The following is a 25,964-nucleotide window of genomic DNA, read 5'->3' as shown; positions in this document are numbered from 1 at the left end:
CCACTGTGCATTACCTAGGGCTGTTCCACTTTTACCTGTTTTATATATTATGGGTATGGGTTAGGATGCTTTGGCTGCAAATAACAAGTTACCCGACTAAAAATATCTTTTCTGAGAATATCACCAGTCCACATCTGAACAAAAGCAGGATTTTATAAGAAAGGAACAGAGAATGTCTGTTGGATAGGCAATGATCAGTTTCTGCCCATTAGATGCTGTTTGTAGATAATATTGTGAAGCTAAAAAGTTAGCAACCATTGTGTTATAGTATACTAAATTCCCATGCTATACAACAAAGTCTAAAATGATACTCAGGGAATCTGGTTTTTCTTAATTAAATTCCTAGTCATCTTTAAGTGTGCTTATCAGATGCATATTGCATGCAGGTCCTCTAAGGAAGAAATCATTTATAAGTGTTCAACTGGCTTTGCAAATCACAACATTCCCTTATGTAACCCAGGTAATAACTGATTTAAATACATGATTCAGCAGTGTGTGATGTTGGGCAAGTCATCTCTCTACAGAATAAAGGGTTTAACCTTTGGTCTCTAAGGATCCTTCCTGCCCCAGTGGGCTGTGTTTCTAAGACCCAACACTGCCCTTGGGGAGCTCCTGGTCAAGACAGGACAGTCAACAACTACCTCAAAGGCAGGCAGAATGAATGAGCAGCAGCTTGATGTCCAGGCATCATCTACAAGCAGTCAGAGTACTGAGGACTCATTCCAGATGATGGACCCAGACAGGTGCAAAACGAAGGACTGGGACTCATTCTGCTCTTTGCTTTCCTGTCACTCTTGGTCTCAGGAGAACTCCCCCATTGGCAGCAAAGTCCTGCAGCTGATCCTGAGTGACCCAGACTCTCCAGAGAATGGCCCCCCCTACTCATTTCGAATCACCAAGGGGAACGATGGCTCTGCCTTCCGAGTGACCCCGGATGGATGGCTGGTGACTGCTGAGGGCCTAAGCAGGAGGGCCCAGGAATGGTATCAGCTTCAGATCCAGGTGAGAGCTGTGCTAGGCTTCTCGTGGTGACCATGGGGACAGTAAAGATGCTGGCAAAAGCCCCACCAGTGCTCCTATCATTAGGGGAAAAATGTACAAAGCACTTAGGATGCATCAGGCACTGGGCTAGGTGCTTCTCAGGACTAAAGCCTCACAACACTCAGGGCAGGTATGGTTACCACCCTACTTTACAGATGAGGAAACTGAGGAACACAGAGGATTTAAGTGACTGGCTTAAAGTAGTACTGGTAATAAGTGGCAAAGGTGGGTTGCTTCAAACCCAAGCACTCTGACCCCAGAGTCCAAATTCTTAATCCTTGCTCTGTGCCTGGGCAAAACACCCTCTGACTGTAGCTCCTAGAGCTGAGCCAGAACAGCTCTCTGAACCTCAGGAGCTAAAACAACCTACCTCAGAGAACCGGTTTGGGGTTCAAGTTAGATATTGTATGCACATGTGCAGGGGATTCTTGTGGCGGTGTTATGGGTTGCATAGGAATTGCTAAAGAACAGTGGCCAAGATGGTGGTCTGATATCTCTCCCTCACTTTTTTCCCCCAAATCCCTTCCCTAAATCTCAAGTCCAGTGGACCCTACTATTCTGTGAACTTATGGGCAGGGAATGATGTATTCATTCTTTCAGTCAGTCAGTCCATCTCTCAACAAGTACTTATTGAGCATCTATGACACGCGAGGCCCTTTGCAAGCTGCTAGGAACATAGCAGAGGGAAAGGAGGGAATGGTTCCTGTCTCCAGGGGCTTTCAATTGTAATCATGGAGATAAACAATAGACAGATAAAGAAAGAAGTAACATCCTTACAAATGATGATAAGGAAGTAAAGTGATGAGAGACTCATAAGACAGGGGGACACACATTCAGAGGGTGGCTGCCCCCAGGAGGTGACATTTGAGCAGAGAGCTGAGCTGCCAACCATGTGAAAAGTGGGCAGGAGAGTCTTCCAGGCAGGAAGAGCAACATGAGTTGGGAAAGAGCCTGAAGTGGCCTGAGGTGCTCAGAACATCATGAGCAGGGATGGGAATGAGGCTGAGGAGATAGGCTGGGTAGATCGTGTGGGCCTTGTGGCTTGGATGACTGTATTATCTGAGGTCCAAACTGTGACCTTTTGAGAGTGAGAGAAGCACTGACTTAGTCCATTTGGGCTGCTACAACAGAATACCACAGGTTGGGTGGCTTAAAGGACAGAAATGTATTTCCCACAGTTCTGGAGGCTGGAAGTCCAAGATTGGGGTGCCAGCATGGCCAGGTTCTGGTGAGCGCCCTCTTCTGGATGGCAGACTGCTGGCTTCTCATTGTATGCTCACATGGCCCTTCTTATAAGGGCCCTAATCCCATATACAAGGGCTCCACCTCCAAATACTGTTACACTGGGAATTAGATTTTAACATATGAATTTTGAGGGGACACAAACATACAGTCCAAAACAGGCACTAAAAATAATACTTGGTAATAGCTGATTTAAAACAGGTAAAAATCAAGACTGTCCTTGACAAACCAGGACAGCCAATCTTCTAAGTATAAGCTATGATAATGGCTAGCACATGGTTTAGATGGTATAACACTTTTAGATTCTAATCTAAGTACAATGAGAGGTGGTTGAAGGGTTTCAGATGGAAAAGGGATCCTTTTTGTGTCTCAGGAAGCTCATTTTTCAAGCTCTATAGAGTGCGTGAGGGAGACAAATGAGAAGTCATCCAAGCTGGAGATAGTGGGGCTGAGACCAAGGGGTGATGGAGAAGATGCAGGAAGTGGACAGATCTGGGACAGATTTTGTATGTAAATTGATAGGAGTTGGTGGAGTGGATGTAGGGATAGAAAGAAAAGAGAAGATTCAGGGATGATTTCTAAATTGCTGGCTCCTGTGAAGACTTGGGTGGTAGTGCATTTATGAGACTGGAAAGGCCCAGACGGGAAGGTAGGACAGATTTATGGGCTAAACGGAAGCTCTGTTTTGCACATTATTTCCCAGTTGTTTGTGAGACGTCCAAGCGGAGGTGTCCAATGAGCAGCCGGGAAATGGAGTTGGCAGCTCAGAGGATAGGTAGATGGCCCTTAAAGTCAAGAGCATGGATGTGATTGCCTAGGGAGAGATGACAGAGAACGGCTTCCTGACCTCTGTTTTCTAAGACCCAGGCACATGCCCTGCCTAGACAGGAGCTTGATAACGACTGGCATCATCACCATCAATTGCATTTGTCCCATATTTCCACTTCCATGCACTGGGAGGCACCAGAGGCCAGCCAAGAAAAACACAGGCTATGGACACAGATAGGCATTTAGATTCTGCTCAGGCCTTACCTGCTGTATGACCTTGGGCAAGTTACTTCACCTCTTTGAGCCTCAGTTATATTTTTTGTAGGATGGGTGACTTGATAGTACCTATCTCATAAGAAAGATAAGCTATGATAATGGCTAGCACATGGTTTGTACTCAGTTAATGTTAGCTCTGTATTATACATAATCAGTAGTAGTAGTATTGTTGTAACTAATGTTAGCTATACATTGTAATTAGTAGTAGTTAATTATTGTTGTTGCTATTGATATCTCTTCAGTGTTTGCATGACTTCCAGCAGTAGGTGTAATCTTACAACTTTCTTGTACATTGAAAGTGTTGGAGTGCAGGTAAACAAGATATCACTACAGGGAAAATTGTGGAGACCCTTGTTGACAGCTGAGGAAGTGATAACATTATTGAGGAGAGGAAGGCAAGCTTGTCCTTTCTAAGTCAGGCAGGAAGTTGCAGGGATGTGTGGTGAAACATGAAAGGAAAATGCATTTATGATTTACATTCTTTTTCCTACTTAAGTGAGGTCCTGTCACCCTCACAGCTTTTCACAGTTCTGACATAAACTGCAACCCTGCATGCGCCAGCCCAGCAGTGAGGCCAGGCCTGCTTCCCTGCCCACTTGCTCCAGCACCAGTGGCCCCGACTGTGCTGTTGAACATACCGCCTGCATTCCTACCCCAGGACCTTACACTTGCTGTTCCCTCTGTCTGTCACCTCTTCTTCTCATTCCTCAGGACTCAAATGTCACTCCACAGAGACTCCTTCCCTTCCACCTGATCCAAGTTAGGTCTCTGTTTATTTCCTTCACAGCACTTTATCCAAGTTATTTGGTAACTTACTTATTATCTCTTTTCTCCTGGCCACAGCAGGAGACTTTGTTGACTGACTAGAAGAACAAATCCCGACTCCCACTCCAACCGCATAGCAAAAGGGTATCCCAGGGAGAATTTTCTTAGGCTGAGCAGGGTGCATGGTGCATCAGAATCGCTGAGACATCTGACAGCACAATTGAGGACAGGGACAGAATGAGAAAGTTCATGAGGAAGTTAGCCCAAGTCTATGGCTGGAGAGATTTAGGAAGAGGCTCAGAGAGATGTCAGATGAGGAAACTGCATTGTTTTACTGCATGGTATAGGATGTAACTCCCTCCTTCAATCTCTACAAAACCTTCAGAAAATCTTTATTACATGTCAGTGTTTTTGGAGTTCGATTTTTTTTTTTTTTTTCCTAAATGTGACAACGCACTGAGCCAGCCCTCAAGTTGGGTGTGGGGCAGAGAAACGTAGCTCCACAGGGAGGCCCAGCCTCAGTCAGGCCCGAGAGCACTGCCGTTCTGTTGGGTGACAGCAGTGTTTGTTTTGCCTGCAGGCGTCAGACAGTGGCATCCCTCCGCTCTCGTCTTCGACGTCTGTCCGTGTCCATGTCACAGAGCAGAGCCACTACGCACCCTCTGCTCTCCCACTGGAGATCTTCATCACTGTCGGGGAGGAGGAGTTCCAGGGTGGCATGGTGGGTAAGATCCATGCCACAGACCGAGACCCCCAAGACATGCTGACCTATAGCCTGGCAGAAGAGGAGACCCTGGGCAGGCACTTCTCAGTGGGTGCGCCCGATGGCAAGATTATCGCCGCCCAGGGCCTGCCTCGTGGCCGCTACTCGTTCAACGTCACAGTCAGCGATGGGACCTTCACCACGACTGCTGGGGTCCACGTGTACGTGTGGCATGCAGGGCGGGAGGCTCTGCAGCAGGCCATGTGGATGGGCTTCTACCAGCTCACCCCCGAGGAGCTGGTGAGTGACCACTGGCGGAACCTGCAGAGGTTCCTCAGCCATAAGCTGGACATCAAACGGGCTAACATTCACTTGGCCAGCCTTCAGCCTGCAGAGGCCGTGGATGGGGTGGACGTGCTCCTGGTCTTTGAGGGGCATTCTGGAACCTTCTACGAGTTCCAGGAGCTGGCATCCATCATCACTCACTCAGCCAAGGAGATGGAGCATTCAGTGGGGGTTCAGATGCGGTCAGCTATGCCCGTGGTGCCCTGCCAGGGGCCAACCTGCCAGAGTCAAATCTGCCATAACACAGTGCATCTGGACCCCAAGGTTGGGCCAACATATAGCACCGCCAGGCTTAGCATCCTGACCCCACGGCACCACCTGCACAGGAGCTGCTCCTGCAATGGTAAGTACCGCGTCTTCCCTAGGGACAAGCAGCACTGCTGGGCTCAGCCCGCCTGACTCCAAGCATGGAGATTCCACTGAGGCTCTGTGGGAGAGTTCAGGGAAGTTTTAATAAGCCCAAAGGCCACTGATCCCCATAAGACAGTTAGTGGCCTCACAAAATCTAGTTATGGAATAATACCCAATTCTCAGCTCCCTTTCAAGATTTAGAAAATAACAGTAAGACTACAATATGCAGTTTAACATCATGGCTAAGAGCATAGGCTGTGGCTTCAGTCCTCATGGGTTAAAATCCCAGCTCTACCACTTACTAACCAGGGGACTTTAGGAAAATTAACCTCTCTGTGACTTTGAGCTGGGCTGCTATAGGAATTATATCAGTTCTATGTATCAAGTGCTTACTTAGAACAGTGCCTGACATATAGAAAGTGCTCAATACATGTGAGTTACTAATACTGCTACTATTATTACCATAGTCTGGTGGTTGTAAGCTCAAGGCAGCTCAGACAGCTCAGGTTCAAACCCTAGCTCCATCAGTCACTAGCTGTGTAACCTTGGGTGTGTTGTTAAAACCCTCTGAGCTTTTTAGTTTCCCATCTATAAAGTAGTGAAAATAAATACATCTGCCTCCTGGAGTTGGGTTGGGGTGGGGGGCGGAAGTTACCTCATAGTTCTAAAAGCACTTAACCCGTGGCTGGCCCATAATAAACCCCAGATCAATGGTGACTGTCATTCCCATGGTAGCAGTTGTTGCTCTAAGGAGCCTGCTGTACGTCATGCTCTGTGTAGATGTCACCTAAACTAATTGGCACCACAGCCCTACCAGGCAGGGTCGTTAGCCCCATCTGCAGTTGAAACTGAGATATGAGATTTCGTTTGCCTGAAACTGTACAGCTTCCAGTGAAGGCCTGGTTATTCAAATATCTGTGTGTCCCACTCTAAAGCCTGAACTCTTCACTAAGCTCTTCAGGCACTCCAAGACTCACCCAGCACCCCTGGCATTAAGACCAAGGGAGCAGCTCAGGAGTCTTGGCTAAAGGAAAGTGACATGACTTTCAGCTCACCAGCGCTCCTGCCTGGCCTGGCCTGGCCTGCCCCTTATGGGTCCAGCCGCCTGGCATTAGGGATATAATTTCTCAGAAGATTTGTGGACTTTGTCTAGGGACCACTCGATTTAGGCTGGGTGGGCTTGTCTCTGTCAGGGAGAGGATTTCCTTCTCTGTGTTTCTTGCCCCAGGGCCTGCTGCAGGGAAAGCCAAGAAGGCTGAAGGGTCTGTCTCAGCCACCTGGCATCAGACAGCAGGGGTTCTAAAATTCAAGATTTTGCAAAGTCTTCTGGAGAGCGTGATTTTAAAGAGACATGCTCCTGGGTGTCACCTCCAGAGGTTTTTATTTAGAAAGTTCTGAGTGAGTCCTAGAATTGGCATTTAATTCTGAAGCAGCAGGTGCAAGGGCTTAAGTTGAAGAAATACTGAATAAACTCAAGGATCACCAGAATCAGTTGAAAAGAGGTTTTTTTATTTTTTAACATTTTAGTGAAATATAAAACATACAGGAAACCAATTCATGTATCATAAGTACACACCTCAAATAATTTTTATAAAGCAAATATATCTGTGTAGCCAGTACCCAGATCAAGGAAAGAATATGACCACCATCTCAGAAGCCTCCCTTGGGCCCCCTTCCAGTTACACCCACGATGGTAAGATTTTTAAAATACATATTTCCACGTGCCACCCAGAACTACTGAATCAGACTCTCTGAGAGGAGAACTTAGGATTCTGTGTCATAAAGATTCTCCAGCTGATCCTGATATCCAGCTAGGGGTGGGAATTTCTGATCCAGATCGTCTTCAATATCCCATCCAGTAAGTACCTACTACAATGGAATTGCAAGTGTCAGGGAATTTCGGACTTCTTTGGATTTTTGTTTTTGTTTTTGAGATGAAGTCTCGCTCTATCATTCAGGCTGGAGTGCAGTGGTACGATCTCGGCTCACTGCAACTTCCGCCTCCTGGGTTCAAGCAAGTCTCCTGCCTCAGCCTCCCGAGTAGCTAGAATTACAGGCGAGTGCCACCATGCCTGGGTAATTTTTGTATTTTTAGTAGAGACGGGGTTTCACCATGTTGACCAGGCTGGTCTTGAACTCCTGACCTCAGGTGATCCCCCATCTTGGCCTTCCAAAGTTCTGGGATTACAGGTGTGAGCCACTGTGTCTAGCTGGAATCTCTGTGTTATAATCCCTTGTGCCTCATCTTTTCTGGTTCTTCCTTCTCCTTCTTTTGACTTTTGTTCTCTCTCTTCAACAATTCCTCTTTGCTAGGTATCTAGAGGGTGGACCGCTCATCCTCTCCCCTGACAACTGACAAGCTTATTTACACTGAGGTTTTGGGGATTTAATAGCTGGACTCACTTCTGAGGAGGGTGGATTTTTTTAAAATCTGGGGAGGGCAGTGCTTCCCAAAGGGGGTTCAATAGAATGCTATTCCCAAGAGTGGTCCACATAAGAGTGTCCCACAGTCAAAGAAGCTTAAGAAACTCAAGTTTACTCCATACTATGCAACTGTGCATTAGCCATTGCTAAGGCGGGATGGAGGATGCCAGCCTTTACAAAACTTTTGGCCATACAGTCTATCACTGCCCCCCTCTCTTTATCATAGAGTGGCTCTTGACCTCCTAAATGATTAACTCCTGCTGATACAAGGAAATATCCTGAGGCAAAAACCTTTGTGGGTCTAAAATCACACCCACATGCAAAATCTATATTCCCAATGTAGATTCCCAATGCCAAAAATAACATGGAAACTATGTAGAATAAAAATTTTGATTTTCACACACTTGATTTATTACATTTCTGGCCTGATTTTTACTTTCTTTTTAAAATTACTATCATTATTATTATTATTATTATTATTATTATTATTCTTAGAGACACAGTCTCTCTCTGTCACCCAGGCTGGAATACAGTGGCAAGATCATGGCTCACTACAGCCTTGACTTCCTGGGCTCAAGTGATACTCCTGCCTCAGCTGAGAGGATGTAATTCCAAGTAACTGGAGTTACAGGCATGTGGCACCATGCCTGGCTATTTTTATTTTTATTTTATTTTTTAGAGATGAGGTCTTGCTCCGTTGCCCAGGCTGGTCTCGAACTTCTGGGTTCTGGTGATCCTTCCGCCGCAGCCTCCCAAAGTGCTGGGATTATAGGCATGAGCCACCGCACCTGGATGACTTTTGCTTTCTTAATGGTTTAAGTTAATACTTCTTGACTCAGGCTAGGACCTAAGGCAGGGGTCCCTGCAGCTAACAAAAGGTAGGGTGAAGGCTCATGTCTGGCTCTCTGTGTGAGACTGGAAAGGTACAGCACGCCCCACACCCAGCCTAGTTTCTTTGTATAAAATATGAGCAATGATTCTGTCTGCCACCCAACGATTAAATAAGACAAAGTCAGTCCAAGGGCTCAGTGGGGACCACTTCAAGTAGAGGTGACAGCTTTGGTTGCTTTCTCAGGTACTGCTGCAAGGTTCAGTGGTCAGAGCTACGTGCGGTACAGGGCCCCAGCGGCTCGGAACTGGCACATCCGTTTCTATCTGAAAACACTCCAGCCACAGGCCATTCTCCTATTCACCAATGAAACAGCATCCATCTCCCTGAAGGTAAGGCACTGCCAGCCTGAGAGATTTTACGTGGGTGTGCCAGGCTGAGGAGGTGGGGGTGCAACATGAGGAATGTCAGGAAGCCCATTTCTGCCAAAGAAATCCCTGCACAGTTTTCAGGGATTCTGGGTGTGACTGTTGGGCCACATGACTGTCCTGTCCTGGATGGTCACAGCCACCCAACCGGGAGATATACGTCCAAGGACAACCACAATGGGGCTGCTTACTCTGGGAGGTAAGATAGAAATGGAGATGGACGAGGTCACCTAGCCCTGGTGACGTTACCATTTTTGCTGAGTAATAGGCCAGTGTTTCCCACGGAGGGGGGGATTGCCTACCACTGGGGGTGTTCAAGATGATAAACCCAGCATGAAGTCACATGGGATCACATGGAAGAAAAATAAATTTCCTTTGTAATAATCATTCAGTTCTTTGGATTATGTCACATAGAAGGTCACAGTCTGCCTGTCTGATTTTAACACCTCTATCACATGTGCCAATCTACCATTTCTTTTTCTTTTTTTTTTTTTTTTTTGAGACAGAGTCTCTCTCTGTCGCCCAGACTGGAGTGCAGTGGTGTGATTTCGGATCACTGCAACTTCCACCTCCAAGGTTCAAGCGATTCTCCTGCCTCAGCTTCCCAAGTAGAGGATTACAGGCACATGCCACCATGCCTGGCTGTTTTTTGTATTTTTTTTAGTAGAGATGGGGTTTTGCCATGTTGGCCAGGCTGATCTCGAACTCCTGACCTCAGGTGATCCGCCTCCTCGGCATCCCAAAGTGCTAGGATTACAGGCATGAACCAATGAACCACTGTGCTCGGCCCCAACCTACCATTTCAACAAAGAGAAAGCCAACTTTGGCCACTAGATTTTAATTCATTCAATACAGATTTATTGAGCGTCTACTATGTGACAGGAACTGTTCTAGGTGCTTGGGTCTCATCAGTGAAAAAGACAGAAATCCCTTTTAAAGCTTTCATTCTATGGGGGAGAGACTGACAATAAACATAAACATAATAATAGCTCAGAAAATTATAGAATTCATTCAAATTTGATAAGTATTATGAGCAAAAAGGAAAAACTGGAGGGGCATCAGGGGTGAGGAGAGTTGCCATTTTTATTTATTTATTTATTTATTTATTTATTTATTGAGACAGAGTTTCACGCTGTCGCCCAGGCTGGAGGGCAGTGGCATGATCTCGGCTCACTGCAACCTCTGCCTCCTGGGTTCAGGTGCTTCTGGTGTCTCAGTCTCCGGAGTAGCTGGGATTACTACTAGTAGGTGTGCGCAACCACGTTCACTAGTTTTTTTCTTTTGTATCTTTAGCAGAGACGAGGTTTCACCACATTCGCCAGGCTAGTCTCGAACTCCTGGCCTCAAGGGATCCACCCACCTTGGCCTCCCAAAGTGCTGGGATTACAGGAATGAAACACCATGCCCAGCCAGAGTTACAATTTTACAATTTTCAATAAGGTGGCCAGGGAAGCTTTCATTGAGATAATAATTGAGCAATAATTTGGAGAGGATGGGAAAGTTAGCTCTATGGACATCTGGAAGGAACAACATTCTAGGTAGAGGGAATAGCAATGCAAAAGCCTTTTGGCAAGAGAATGCTTAGCATGTTTAAGCAATGGCTTGGAGTTCTACCTGGCTCCAGTGAAGTGAGTAAAGGGAACAGTAGGAAGAGGAGTTGGTCAGAGACATAATGGGATGGGGCACATCTATAAAGGTCTTGTAGGACATTGTAAGTACTTTGGCTTTTATTCTGAGCACAATGGAGGCATTAGAAGGTTTTGAGTAGATAATTGCAATGATCTATTTTAAAAGCGTCATCAAGGCTTCTTCGTTGAGAATCAGCTTTAGAGAAACAAAGATAGGAGCAGAGAGACCCAGTCGGGAGGCCACTGAAATAATTTGGATAAGACAGGATGGTGGTTTAGACCAGGGTGATGACAAAGGAACTGGAAAGAAGATAGATTCCGCAAAGATTTTGAAGGCAAAGTCAACAGGATTTCCCAGTGAATTGAATGAAGGGTGGGAGAGAAGGCAAGTGGTGAGATTTTGGCCTGGGCAACTGGAAGAATGGAGTTTGTGCCAGCAGGTCTGGCGAAGGGTATGGGTGAATACAAGGTTTCGGGAGGGGAGATCAGGGTGCAATTTTGGATGTGTAAGTTTCAGATGCCCATTAGACCTCCAAGTGGATCTGGAAAGACAAGCCTAATGTTGTGAAGGGTCTATGCTGGAGATGGAGATCTGGGAGTCTTCAGCGCATACATGGTACTGAAAGCCATGAGATGGGAGGAGATCACCACGCAGTGTAGACTGAAGAGAGAGTAGGCCAAGGATTACTCCTTGAGACCGTCCAACATTAGCAGGTCTGGGGGAAGAGGGGATTCAACAAAGGAGACTGAACATGAGTAACTGGTGATACTGGAGGAAAACCCAGGGAATATTGTATGCAGGATGCCAAGTGAAGAACACGTATCAAGAAGGAAGGAGTGATCTGCTGGGTGATCTGCTGGGTGATCTGCTGCTGAGAGGCCAGTAAGATGGGAAGTGATTTGGCAACACAGAGATCATTGAATCCCTTGACACCAATGGTTTCCGTGTATGGTGGGTTGGGGTGAAATTTTGCTGAAAAGGGAGAGCAAAGAAGGAAAATATCTGGCTGGAAAACTGAGGTGAAGACAATCTTTTTTAAAAAAATAAAGATTATCATCTGTAAAGAAGGTATATTTTTGACAGTAAAGATTAGAGCAATAACAGCATGTTTTTGTATGCTGTGGAATGATTCAGTGGTGAATGAATAAAGATGTAGGAAAGAGGAAGGAGAATCAGTAGAGCCTTGAGAAGGTGAGAAGGTGGAATCTAGTGCATAAATGGAGAGACTGGCTTTAGCTAAGGTGGATAGATGTGATGGTGAAAGTGTCTGCAGGTTCCGCCATCTGATGACTTCAGTAGGATGTGAGATGATCAGCTGAGAGTGGGGATGAGGACAGAGGCATTAGGGATCTCAGGAGAGAGATGTAGTGAAAACCATCATCTGGAAGAATGAATGGACTCAGGAAGGGAGTGTGATTGCCGGGCATCATTAACGGCTCATTTGAGAGCCATGGTCATGAAATTAAAGAGAGGCTGGTGAGCAAAGCTGCATGTTTTTTTCCAGCCATGTTCTGCTCCATGTCTGTATAGAGCAGGTGGAGAGTCAGCTTTTTCCACAGTTGTGGGTTTACCAAGTGAGTTCTATGAAGTAAGAAAGAGACAGGTCAAGAGTATGTGAAGGGAGTAGTTAGGATGATTGACTATGGAACTTAAGCTGGATAAGGAGAGGAATGAAGACATTACAGAGGTGGGAGACAATGAAAAGACAGTGGGATCAACAGATTTGTGGTCCCAGACAGATAAAAAGAAATGATTTCATTGCAATATTTTACCTGAGTTGCATTCATTTTTGTTATTCCCATTTCTTAATGGCAAGTGTGTTGGTTTTCTACTTACCCTAATAATAGTGTCTCCTTTTTAAGTAAATAAAGGTATAGGTAGTATTCAACCAGGGCAAAAATCTGAGAGGTGGTGTACAGATGACCAATGTATAAGAAACACTGGGTTAGATCTTCAAATTTCAACAGAGAAAACTCTACATAGCCCAAAGTGACCAGAAAAGTATTTGGCCACAGGCAGTCCTACCTCTTGGGAATGAAGTGAAAGAAAATGTTTTAACCCAGTGGTTCTCACACGTTTTGATTTCAGGACTTTTTACACTCTTAAAAATTATTGAGGATGCCAGGGAAGTTTTGTTTATATGGGTTATAACTATCAACATTTTCAGTATTAGAAATTAAAACTGAGACATTTAAAAATATGTATTAATTTATTTATAAATAATAAGAAACTCACATGTTAACATAAATACCATAATTAGTTAATTAATTAATTTTTTCTTCCAATTTTTGTTTAGGTTCAGGGGTACATACGCAGGTTTGTTATATGGGTAACTGATGTGTCATAGGGGATTGGGGTACATATTACTTCATCACCCGGGGAATAAGCAGAGTGCCTGATAGGTAGTTCTTTGGTCCTTACCCTCCTCCCACCCTCTGCCCTCAAGTAGGCCCTGGTGTCTATTGTTCCCTTCTTTCTGTCCATGTGTACTCAGCGTTTAGCTCCCACTTATAAGAGAGAACATGTGGTATTTGATTTTCTGTTCCTGTGTTAGTTTGCTTAGGATAATGGCCGTCAGCTCCATCCATGTTGCTGCAAAGGACATAATTTCATTCTTTTTTATGGCTGTATAGTAGTCCATGGTATATTTTATTTATCCAGCCCACTGTTGTTGAGCATCTAGGTTGATTCCATGTCTTTGCTATTGTGAAAAGTGCTGCAGTCAACATATGAGTGTATGTCTTTAATTATACACTTTTATGAAAAATAATTACTTTCCAAAAGATAAAGGAAGAGTGGCATTGTTTTACATTTTTGCAAGCCTCTCTTTTGTCTGGCTTAATAGAAGATAGCTGGCTTCTCATATTTACTTCTGCATTCATCAGTTGTGACAACATGTGTCTGCAAAACTCTGTTGTATACTTGTAAGAAAATAAAAGCAAATCAACTCCTAGGATTACTATAAAAATACTTTACCCTTGTGGCTCCCCTGAAAAGGTCTTGGGGACCTACTTTGAGAACTGCTAAGCTATTGACTAAGGAAGTGGGAGTGGGAGAGAGGTTTTTCAAATCCCTGAAGGCCAGTATTCACAAGTGTGGAACTCTGGACAGGCCTGTGAAGAAGCATCCAAAATACAGCAAAGCATCTCTGGGCTTCAGTTTCCTCATCTGTGAATGGAGATGTCACCCCCTACCCAGACCATCCCATGGGGTGTGGTGAAAGCAAAGGAGACCATCAACACAAAAACACTTTGAGGGCTTTTATGCTTTGCAAATGCCATGTCTAAACCAGCCTTGAAAATCACCAAACACCCCCCCAACCCATAAAAATACAAACAACATTCTTTGAACTGCCAGCCTGTTAGCAGGTTTACAAGGACTCCTTGGCTTTGCTGATGGCTGTTTGGGTTTCCTTTGCAGCTGGTCAGTGGAGTGCCCCAGCTGGAATATCACTGTCGCGGTGGTTTCTATGGAAACCTTTCCTCCCAGCGCCATGTCAATGACCATGAGTGGCATTCCATCCTGGTGGAGGAGATGGACGCTTCCATTCGCCTGATGATTGACAGCATGGGCAACACCTCCCTTGTGGTCCCAGAGAACTGCCGTGGTCTGAGGCCTGAAAGACACCTTTTGCTGGGCGGCCTCGTCTTGTCGCATTCTTCCTCGAATGTCTCCCAGGGCTTTGAAGGCTGCCTGGATGCTATCATGGTCAATGAAGAGGCTCTAGATCTGCTAGTCCCTGGCAAGACGGTGGCAGGCTTGCTGGAGACACAAGCTCTCACCCAGTGCTGCCTCCACAGTGACTACTGCAGCCAGAATCCGTGCCTCAATGGTGGGAAGTGCTCATGGACCCATGGAGCAGGTGAGGGCTAGGGTGCCAGGCTGAACCCAGGGTTTATCCCAGAAGGCTCTTCAGGTGGGAAAGGCATGTCAGGGTGGAGATCTCAGAGTTTCCTGGTTCCAAATTTCTCTCTCTTCCCCTATCTTGTGAGTAACAGGTTGGAATCTGCAAAATCTAGACCAGGGGAAGTCAGGAGTCTTCCTTCCCCATCAACAAAAACTGTCTTTCTACTTTTGGGGAGACAAGGGAGGACATGAATGGGGACCTCAGGGACAGAGGGTTGAATTAATCACATACCTTAGTGTCATCATTGGTCTATGCACAGTCTCCTTCTCATTCCCCTTTAAATTATATTCCACTCCCTTCCCCTTCCCTAACACTGGAGGCAAACATTTTAAGTTTTTGAATGAGTTCTTGCAAAATACATGTTGTTTTTCATATGCTTAAATTTCCAATTTATATAAGTGGTATATGTTATTTACACTTTTGCTCAGCACCATATTTTTAAGATCCGTCAATGCTGCCATGAGCAATTCTCATTAATTGCTTCTAACTGTGGCTCAGTACTCCATGATGTACACGCACTCACATTTTCCCTCTCCACCCTCGCACTCCAGACACCCATCTCCATCATCAATGCTGCAGTGAGCATTCTCCTATATGTCTCCTTGTGAACCTGTGTGAGAATTTCCTTCACACACACCCCCAACAGCCAGGGGTGGAAGTCTCATGCTCATAGCATGTAAGTAATTATTTTGACTAAATAGGGCTACAGTGCTCTCAGCATGGCTGCAGCCATCTATACATCACATGCAACGTGAGAAGTTCCTATGTACCCACATGCCTGTCAACACTTCGCATTACCCCACTTTCTGATTTTTGTCTGGTTAATCATGTCATTGCTACCTGTAAAATATCCAAAGAGTCCACCACTTCTCTCCCTCCCCACTGCCGTCCCTCTCACCCAAGGCCCCATCACCTCTCACCCTGGCACCAGCCTCCTCCCTGTTCTCCAGCTTCTCCCCCTGCCTCCCACCTTCCAGCAGGAGCCGGGGTGATCTTTACCCAGCGCAGACCTATGCATGGCACTCTCCTGCTGAGAACTGCTTGGTGGCCGCCGTGCTATTAGGATAGTGTCCAATCCCCGCATGTGGCTCCTGCACCTCCCAGGCCATAGTTCAAACTCTCCCTGTCCTTCACCGGGCGGGCCCACCCTGGTGTGGTTTGAGTTCCTTGACCACGCCACACCCTTCCCTAGCCTTTGCATACACTCTTGTCTTCCATCTGAAACACCTTTCTCTTTGCCCTCTATCTTCTTGCTAGCTAATTTCCACTCATCCTTCGGATCTCAAATGAAATAGCTTCCAGGTCCCTAGAGTAAGCTAGCCTCATCCCCCACCCCTCCCAGCATTTCCCTTTAATAAAACTAATTTTATTATAATTAGTGAGATACTGATATTATAGCTAGCTGTCTAGGTTTGAACCCTAGCTTTACCGTTTACTGGCTATGTGACCTCGAGCAAATTCTGTCCATTCTCTGTGCCTCCTTTCCTCATCTGCCATCCCTTTGTACCTGTTCCCTGATGAAGATGGTGACAGTCACCAATTTCAGGGTCATCGTGAGGATTAAATGAGCCAACACAGGAAGATCCTTGGAATAGTGACTAAGTTAGTGTCTATGATTATTATCCTGTTTATTACTGTTCTTTAGATGACTGTTTTCTCTGGTGGACTGTCAGTTGTCTGAGGGCAGGGACCAAAGTGCTCTTGTTCAGCAGGGCACCAATGCCCAGCACAGTGCTGCGCACAGAGAGGAAAAACCAAATAAATAAATGGTAACTGAATGGCTGCACGAACATATGAGTCTGCCAATGCCGGGTCTCCCTTAACTGCTAGGCCAGAGTGCTGTCTCACCTCCCTTCTTTTTCTCCCAGGTTATGTCTGCAAATGTCCCCCACAGTTCTCTGGGAAGCACTGTGAACAAGGAAGGGAGAACTGTACTTTTGCACCCTGCCTGGAAGGTGAAACTTGCATCCTCTCCCCCAAAGGAGCTTCCTGTAACTGCCCTCATCCTTTCACAGGAGACAGGTAATCCCAAGAGAGGCCACCTGCCATGGGCTCCTCACCTTGGATTTGGCTCCATTAGGGAATGCGCTCTGCACTCTGACCCCTAGAAAGTCCAATGGGAGGCCAGGGGAGAGTGCTGCAGGGACCTGGCTTCTAGGCCTTTCCCATGTGTTAGGGCAGTGGTCCCCAACCTTTTTGGCACCAGGTTTCATGGAAGACACTTTTTCCACAGACGAGGCAGGAGAAAGGGGGGATGGTTTCAGGATGATTCAAGCACATGACATTTATTGTGCACTTTATTTCTATTATTATTACATTGTAATATATAATGAGGTAATTATACAACTCACCATAATGTAGAATCAGTGGAAGCCTGAACTTGTTTTCCTGCAACTAGACGGTCCCATCTGGAGATGATGGGAGACAGCGACAGATCATCAGGCATTAGATTCTCATAAGGAGCACACAAACTCGATCCCTCACATGCACAGTTCACAACAGGGTTCGTGCTCCAGTGGGAATCTAATGCCCCCACTGATCTGACAGAAGGTGGAGCTCAGGTGGTAATACTTGCTCACCCATTGCTCATTTCCTGCTGTGCAGCTCGGTTCCTAATAAGCCACGGACCAGTATGAGTCCATGACCTAGGGGTTGAGGACCCTTGGGTTAGGGCATCTCTTTCCAACCCCTGCATTACAACACTTCTGGAGGAGGAAGAAGCTGCTTGTTAGAGATTTCCCCAGCCCCATTCTGAACCTGCTGCCTCAGATTCACAAGCTGGGGCTTAGGAATCTATACATTTAACCAGCTCCTCAGGTAGTTCTGGTCCTTGCTGCAGTCTGAAAATGGCTGAAGTGCTTATTCTCTCATTCTGGACCCGAACTCCCCAGTGGCCTGGGGAAAATGGTTCCACTTGGGCAGGTGCTGCTGTGCCTGGAACCCCACTGCCAGCTGTCTGTGCCTCACACTGTGTGGGGCTGCGGCAGTTGCAAGGGACACTGTCATTCCTAGACTCCTAGAGGGAAAGAGACTTTGACAATTATCTGGTTTTATGGCTTCCAGACTTAGGAGACTTTAAAGAATCACGAAAGAGACATGAAAAATATAGATTCCCAGACCCAGCCTAGACAAACTGAATCAGAATCTCCAAGAACGGGCCTAGCTTCTATTTTTAACAAGCTCCCAATGGATCCCTTTGCTATTAGCCTGTGTATAACAGCCAGTGATGTAGTTCACCCAATCATTTTACAGCTGGAGAAACTGAGGCCCATGATTACTCTGGGTATGTTGATGACCCCACTTCTTTTTTTTTTTTTTTTTTTTTTTGAGAAGGAGTTTCACCCTGTCGCCCAGGCTGGAGTGCAATGGTGTGATCTCAGTTCACTGCAACCTCTGCCTCCCAGGTTCAAGCCATTACCCTGCCTCAGCCTGCCAAGTAGCTGAGATTACAGGCATGCGCCACCACACCTGGCTAATTTTTGTATTTTTAGTAGATACAGGGTTTCACCATACTGGTCAGGCTGGTCTTGAATTCCTGACCTCAAGCGATCCAGCTGACTCAGCCTCCCAAAGTGTTGGGATCACAGGCGTGAGCCACTGCGCCTGGTCAACCTCAGTCCTTTTTCTCAGCAACTGGTGTGTCCTGCTCTGCTTCCTGTCCTGTTTTGCAGTAGGGAATGCTATTCATTCACGAGATGTGTTGGGAGGACATTTCACAGCTGAAAGTGGTGTCTGCATTTTAAAAGAGGACCTTGGGGAAGACAACATGTAACCCAAAATAACAAACAACTGGTAGTGAAATTTCAGGCACTGAGAAATGTTTTGGACTTAAATGGGATGGGGCAAACTTTCCCAATATCCCTCAAAAGTGGATAAAGCTGGCCACAGAAGTTTCCCTGGAGCTTCACACCATGGAATGCCAAGCAAGAGGTACCCTGAGAGGTCACATGCTTTCTCTGAGCAAGTTGCCCATTGTAAGGTGGCTGATCTGTGCAGGACCACGTTGGCTCCTGTGACCTCCTGGTGAAGCATAGCAGGGAACACAGGTGCCTGGCTGCTATTACTGGGCAATGCTGACTTGTATCTGGAACCCTGACATCATTGCTAGAGGGCAGCTGGTATGTCAATGTCTCTACTGCAGTGACATGGGAGGAAATCTGACTTCATGATAGAGAGTGTATCAAGTGCCTAGATCTCATTGCTGGAAAAATAATAGACATTCCCAGATCCTAATGGTCACAAATGAGGATGTAGCTGAGACCCGTACTTTACTGGTGGAAGGTGGAAAGTTCTGATGTTGATATGCTTGATAATTGCTTTTTTGGGGGGTGAAAAATGGGAGACGGTAGGTTTTTGGGGGAGCAGTCTCTATCCCATAGATCTCTGTAAGACAGGACATGGAAAGGGCAATTTCATGACTCGGCCCCCTGACTACTTCTCTGTCTCTGCAGGTGTGAAATGGAGGCGAGGGGTTGCTCAGAAGGACACTGCCTAGTTACTCCTGAGATCACAAGAGGGGACTGGGGGCAGCAGGAGTTACTGATCATCATAGTGGCCGTAGTGTTAATTATCATAAGCACTGTCGGGCTTCTCCTCTACTGCCGCCGTTGCAAGTCTCACAAGCCTGTGGCCATGGAGGACCCAGACCTCCTGGCCAGGAGTGTTGGTGTTGACACCCAAGCCATACCTGCCATTGAGCTCAACCCATTGACTGCCAGCTCCTGCAACAACCTGAACCAACCGGAACCCAGCAAGACCTCACTTCCAAATGAACTCGTCACATTTGGACCCAATTCTAAGCAACGGCCAGTGGTCTGCAGTGTGCCCCCCAGACTCCCACCAGCTGCGGTCCCTTCCCACTCTGACAATGAGCCTGTCATTAAGAGAACCTGGTCCGGCGAGGAGATGGGTCAGTATAGCCAGAGACGCTTAGCCTCTGGGATTGATGGCAGTGGGTGGTGGTCCGTTATCTGAGGCACAGGCATTTTTAGCCACCACGCATCCAACCCTTTGGGATGGGACATGATGACATGTGTTCAAGGTTACAGGGCACTGATGCTAGAGCAGATGTCAGGTTTCTGGGTCTCATTCTATTGCACTCCCCTAAATTCCAAGTCACTCCATGGGATTGGTGTTCATGACAGAAATTCGTAGACCCTGGATAGGGTTGGGTAGAATCCCTGCAGTGAGAAGGGGGCTTCTGCACATTTGTGCTTTTCTGGAAAGGGAAAGGAGAAGCAGTGGTCTAAGCTTCTGGTTGCCCAATCTGGAAGTGCAGCAGCCTTGGGCCAGACCTGGCTCATCTAGAGGGGCATATCACCTTCCTCTCATCTTTGGTTCAAAAGGAGATACATCAGTAAAGCACTTCATGTTTTGGCATAATCATCAGCAGTTATGACAGGTATTTTCACTGTGCCAAATAGGGAAACCGAGGCCCGTCAAGATGTAGTGACTTGTTCTAACTCACCCAACTATTCAGTAGCAGAGGCAGGGCTAGGACCAAGGGCTCCTGGTTTCCTGATTTCTGAGCCACATCTCATTTCATCACTCTCCATGATAGACTCCATCACACCTGTGAGACCAAACTGTGTGTGTTTCCTTCGGTTAAGGGGATGAAACTCACCAGTAGGACTTGGGATGGAGTTACTGTACCCAGCTGTGGGGGTGGGGTGCATGGAGCCATCCAGATCCTTCCCTTGTTCACTGACCCTCAGATTAGTGGCAGAGATTTGCAAGACTGGCTGGCCTTGAGTGAAACCCCTAGCCTTGAGCTTGCCCCATTGGATTCTATATATCAACTTGAGCCACCAGAGACAACCTGCACAGATGGGCCCAAATGTACCCACTCCTGTCTCCACAACACGCTAGGTTATATATAGTTGCTATAGAGCCAGCTGAAACCTTCCCCGGGGAAAATGAGCTCACCCTATCTTGCTTTTCCCTTTCAGTGTACCCTGGCGGAGCTATGGTCTGGCCACCTACTTACTCCAGGAATGAACGCTGGGAATACCCCCACTCCGAAGTGACTCAGGGCCCTCTGCCGCCCTCGGCTCACCGCCACTCAACCCCCGTCGTGATGCCGGAGCCCACTGGCCTCTATGGGGGCTTCCCCTTCCCCCTGGAGATGGAAAATAAGCGGGCACCTCTCCCACCCCGTTACAGCAACCAGAACCTGGAAGATCTGATGCCCTCTCGGCCCCCTAGTCCCCGGGAGCGCCTGGTTGCCCCCTGTCTCAATGAGTACACGGCCATCAGCTACTACCACTCACAGTTCCGGCAGGGAGGGGGAGGGCCCTGCCTGGCAGAGGGGGGCTACAAGGGGATGAGTATGCGCCTCAGCCGAGCTGGGCCCTCTTATGCTGTCTGTGAGGCAGAGGGGGCACCTCTTGCAGGCCAGGGCCAGCACCGGGCGCCCCCCAACTATGAGGGCTCTGACATGGTGGAGAGTGATTACGGCAGCTGTGAGGAGGTCATGTTCTAACTTCCCATTCCCAGAGCAAGGCAGGCGGGAGGCCAAGGACTGGACTTGGCTTATTTCTTCCTGTCTCAGCGGGTGAGTTGAGTGTGGCTGGGAGAGTGGGAGGGAAGGCCCCACCCCCAGCCCAGGCTGCTGTCCCTTGAAATGTGGTCTTCCAATCCCCCAGCTAGTCCCTGAGGGTGGAGGGAAGCTGAGGATAGAGCTCCAGAAACAGCACTAGGGTCCCAGGAGAGGGACATGCCTAGAGCAGTGACCCTGGAAGACCAGGAACAATTGACTCCCAGGGTGGGCAAGAGACAGGCAGTCTCCCCGATCTGCCATCTCTCAGTCCCCGGGGCAGAGCCTGATTGACTATGCTGGCTCAGCTTCGCCAAGATGCATTCTCATACCTGCCCACAGCTCCATTTTGGAGGCAGGCAGGTTGGTGCCTGACAGGCACCACTACGCGGGCCATACCGAGGAGTTCTAGAGGGCTGTGTGGCGTTCTCCTAGGGACTGAGAGGTGAGCAGCAGGGGAGCAGGCACAGTCCCCTGTGCCCCTGCCTCAGTCGAGTACTCACTGTGTCTTTGTCAAGTGTCTGCTCCGTATCAGGCACTGTGCTTTGCACCGGAGAGAAAACAGTGATGGAGGGCAACAAGGACTCCAAGGAGCATCACCGGGCCTCGGGCTCCAGCGGTCCCGCTCCTCAGCCTACACGCAGAGGAATGGCCTGCCTCAGAGTCACACCACTGTCTGCCAGTCAGGGCCTGCCAGGAGTCTACGCAGCTCTGAACCTTCTTCGTTAAAGAATTCAGACCTCATGGAACTCTGGGTTCTTCATCCCAAGTTTCCCAGGCACTTTTGGCCAAAGGAAAGAAGGAACTAATTCTTCATTTTAAAAATTCTTAGGCACTTTTTGACCTTGCTGTCTGGATGAGTTTCCTCAATGGGATTTTTCTTCCCTAGACACAAGGAACTCTGAACTCCTATTTAGGGCAGGTTGGAAGCAGGGAGCTGGACCGCAGTGTCCAGGCTGGACACCTGCCGTTGCCTCCTCTCCATTGCAAACGCCTGCCCATCAAGTGTTACCTGCAGCGACTCAACCCTATGCATGGAGGGTCAATGTGGGCACATGTCTACACATGTGGGTGCCCATGGATAATATGTGTGTACACATGCGTAGAATGTATGTAGCCAGGAGTGGTAGGGACCAGAAGCCTCTGTGGCCTTTGGTGACCTCACCACTCCTTCCCATCCAGTCCCTCCCTCTGGTCCACTCCTTTTCATGTGTGTTGTTTCTGGAGACAGAAGTCAAAAGGAAGAGCAATGGAGACTTGCCCATAGGGCTGCTGCTTCACGCGAGAGGGAGCTGTGTGGGCGAGAGCCAATTTGTGTGAGTGGTTTGTGGCTGCGTGTGTGACTGTGAGTGTGAGTGACAGATACATGGTTTCATTGGTCATTTTTTTTTTTAACAATAAAGTATCTTTTTTACTGTTATTTTCTGTGTCATTTAGCCTGTTTGGGGTCCGGGGAATGATGCAATGGTCCACAGGCCCTTCCAAGATTCATGGATTTTGGGAGCTGGAAGGGATCCTAGAGATTGTCAAGCACAGAGATTCCCGACCTGGCAACATTACCTACTCCAGACACAAAACCAGAACCTCTAGGGGTGGGGTCCAGGAAGCTATTTGGAAAAAACCCTCTGCCTCTGGTACAACTGTCTGCAGTGGTTCAAACCCCTCCATTTAGATGGGGCTCTGAAGCTCTGAGTGATGAGTCCACTAACCAGCAGGCTAGCTAAAGCCCAGGACAAGACCTGGGGCTTCCTGCCCTTGCCAGCACTCTTTGCACTGCATGGCATTAGTTACGGAGAAGGGACTTAACTATCACAAGTCTTGGGAAGCCCGCCCTCCTGGGACCCAGGGTCAGGCTGTGGCTGCTACTCCACAGCACACCCTTAGTCACCAGCTAAATGTGACTTCACCAGGCAACCATGACGACACCGAGACAGGAAAGCCCAGTCCCTGCCTTCAAGTTCCCAATCCAGCTGGGCAAAGAAGGCACACCCGTGGGAGATACCACACAGACGGTGGCTCTGAGGTTGGACAGGCTTGATTCCAAGCCCAGCTCTGTCACACACTAATTATGTGGACTTGAGGATATATGACTTGGCCTCTCATTTCTCTTTTTTTCTTTTTTCTTTTTTTGAGATAGAGTCTCGCCCTGTCACCCAGGCTGGAGTGCAGTGACATGGTCTCAGCTCACTGTAGCCTCCACCTCCTGGGTTCAAGTGATTCTTTTGCCTTAGCCTCCCGAGTAGCCAGAACCACAGGCGCCTGCCACCACGCCCGGCTAATTTTTGTAGTTTTTAGTAGAGATGGGGTTTCACCATGTTGGCCAGGCTGATCTTGAACTCCTGACCTCGTGATCCACCCGCCTCAGCCTCCCAAAGTGCTGGGATTACAGGCATGAGCCACCGCACCCGGCTGGCCTCTCATTTTTCAATGAGAATTTTTTTAGAGCAGTTTTACGGCTCACAGCAAAATTGAATGGAAGGTACAGGGATATGCCCTCCCTCCCATGCATAGCCTCCCTCATTATTAACATTCCCCACCAGAATGGTATAGTTGTTGCAACTGACAACTCTCCATTGATGGGCCATTATCACCTACAGTCCATAGTTTACACTAGGGTTCACTCTTGCTGTTGCACATTCTGTGGGTTTGGATAAATGTATAATATGGATCCAGCATTACAGGCTCTTGCAGATAGTTTCACTGCCCTAAAAATCCTCTGTGTTCTGCCTACTCATCCCTCCTGCCCCCTAACCCCTCTGCCTACTCATCCCTCCTATCCCAACCCCTGGCAACCACAAAACTTATTGCTGTCTCGGTTTTCCAGCATGTCATATAGTTGAAATCATATGATATGTAGCTTTCTCATACCTGCTTCTTTTACTTAGTAATACGCATTTACGATTCCTCCATATCTTTTCAGGGCTTGATCATTCATTTCTTTTTGGTGTCGAGTAATACTCCACTGTCTGGATGTACTATAGTTTATTTACTCATTCACCTTCTCAAGCACATCTTGGTTGCTTCCAAGTTTGGGCAACTATGAATACAACTGCTGTAAACATCTGTGTGCAGGTTTTATGTGGATATAGGTTTTCGACACCTTTGGGTAAATACTGCCAAACAGTCTTCCAAAGTGGCAGAACCATTCCACATTCCCACCAGCAGTGACTGAGAGCTCCTTTTGCTCCACATTCTCGCCAGCATTTGGTGGTGTCCATGTTCTGGATTTCGACCTTTCTAATGGGTGTGTGGTGTGGTATCTCACTGTTGTCTTAATTTTGCATTTCCCTGATGACATAGGATGTGGAGCATCTTTTCATATATATATTTTTTGACATCTATAGATCTGCTTTAGTGAGGGGGCTGTTAAGATGTTTGGCTCATTTTTAAACTGGGTTGTTTTCTCAATGTTCAGTATTAAGAGTACTTTGTATATTTTAGAAAACAGTATTTTATCAGATACGCCTTTGAAAATATTTTCTCAGTCTGTGCCTTGTCTTCTTGACACTCTTTTACAAAGCACAGGTTTTTAATTTTTGTTTTGTTTTGTTTTGTTTGAGACAGAGTCTCACTCTGTTGCCCAGGCTGAAGTGCAGTGATGCAATCTCAGCTCACTGCAACCTCTGCCTCCTGGGTTCAAGCAATTCTCCCACCTCAGCCTCCCGAGTAGCTGGGATTACAGGTGCCCACCACCACACCCAGTTAATTTTTGTATTTTTAGTAGAGACAGGGTTTTGCCGTGTTGGTCAGGCTGGTCTTGAACTCCTGACCTCAGGTGATCCCCCTCGCCTTGGCCTCCCAAAGTGCTGGGATTACAGGCATGAGCCACTGCACCTGCCCTACTGGTTTTTAATTTTAAGGAAGTCTGGTTTGTCAATTATTTCTTTTATACATAACGCCTTCAGTGTTTTATTTAAAAGTCATTGTTAAAGCCAAGGTCTCTAGGTTTTCTCCTATGCTATCATCTACGACTTTTATAGTTTTGCATTTTACATTTAGGTCTATGGTCCACTTTAAGTTATTTTTTGTGAAGGATGTAAGATCTGTGTCTAGGTTCATTTTGTTTGCATGTGGCTGTCCAGCTGTCCAGCACAATTTGCTGAAAAGGCTGTCTGCTCCATTGTGGTGCCTTTGCTCCTTTATCAAAGTTCAGTTGGGCCTCTCATTCCTCAGTAAAATGAAGATAGTAAATAATATAGGAATAATAGCTATCTCATATTGTCGTGAGAAATACATGTAAATGGAAAGCTTATTAAAGCATAAACAATAAATGGTGGCCAGAATAATAGAAAATAATACCAGGCCAGGTGTGTGGCTCACACCTGTAATCCCAGCACTTTGAGAGGCTAACGTGGGCGGATCACCTGAGGTCAGGAGTTCAAAACCAGCCTGGCTAACATGGTGAATCCCCGTCTCTACTAAAAATACACAAACCAGCCGAGTGTGATGGTGGGCGGCTGTAGTCCCAGCTACTCAGGAGGCTGAAGCAGGAGAATCGCTTGAACTCGGCAGGTGGAGGCTGCAGTGAGCCAGGATTGTGCCACTGCACTCCAGCCTGGGCAACAGAGCAAGACTCTGTCTCAAAAAACAAAAAAGGACAGGTAGCATACAGATAGGACTGATTTATCAGGACTGTGCAGGAGATCACAAATTGTCCAGTGTTGTCCAAATTTCTGTTGTTTTGCTTATCACTTTCATAATTTTTGCCCTGATAGAATACA

General features: G+C 47.1%; 1 protein-coding gene across 1 annotated transcript in view; it reads left to right on the top strand.

The window, feature by feature from the left end:
* FAT2 (FAT atypical cadherin 2) overlaps nt 1-22,663 on the top strand; it is a 65,401-nt gene extending 42,738 nt beyond the window's left edge. Inside the window, exons 17-23 of the mRNA XM_025388071.1 lie at nt 805-1,002; nt 4,673-5,483; nt 8,991-9,136; nt 14,222-14,663; nt 16,577-16,730; nt 19,160-19,617; nt 20,657-22,663. Of these exons, the coding sequence (XP_025243856.1) occupies nt 805-1,002; nt 4,673-5,483; nt 8,991-9,136; nt 14,222-14,663; nt 16,577-16,730; nt 19,160-19,617; nt 20,657-21,189 (2,742 nt within the window). The 3' untranslated portion in view covers nt 21,190-22,663. The remainder of the gene's footprint in view (nt 1-804; nt 1,003-4,672; nt 5,484-8,990; nt 9,137-14,221; nt 14,664-16,576; nt 16,731-19,159; nt 19,618-20,656) is intronic.
* Nucleotides 22,664-25,964: the final 3,301 nt, after the last annotated feature.

This window comes from Theropithecus gelada, chromosome 6 (genome assembly GCF_003255815.1).
Source record: "Theropithecus gelada isolate Dixy chromosome 6, Tgel_1.0, whole genome shotgun sequence".
Lineage (NCBI taxonomy): Eukaryota > Metazoa > Chordata > Mammalia > Primates > Cercopithecidae > Theropithecus > Theropithecus gelada.
The sequence above is the reverse complement of the archived record's forward strand: the minus strand, read 5'-3'. Positions and strand labels throughout refer to the sequence as shown.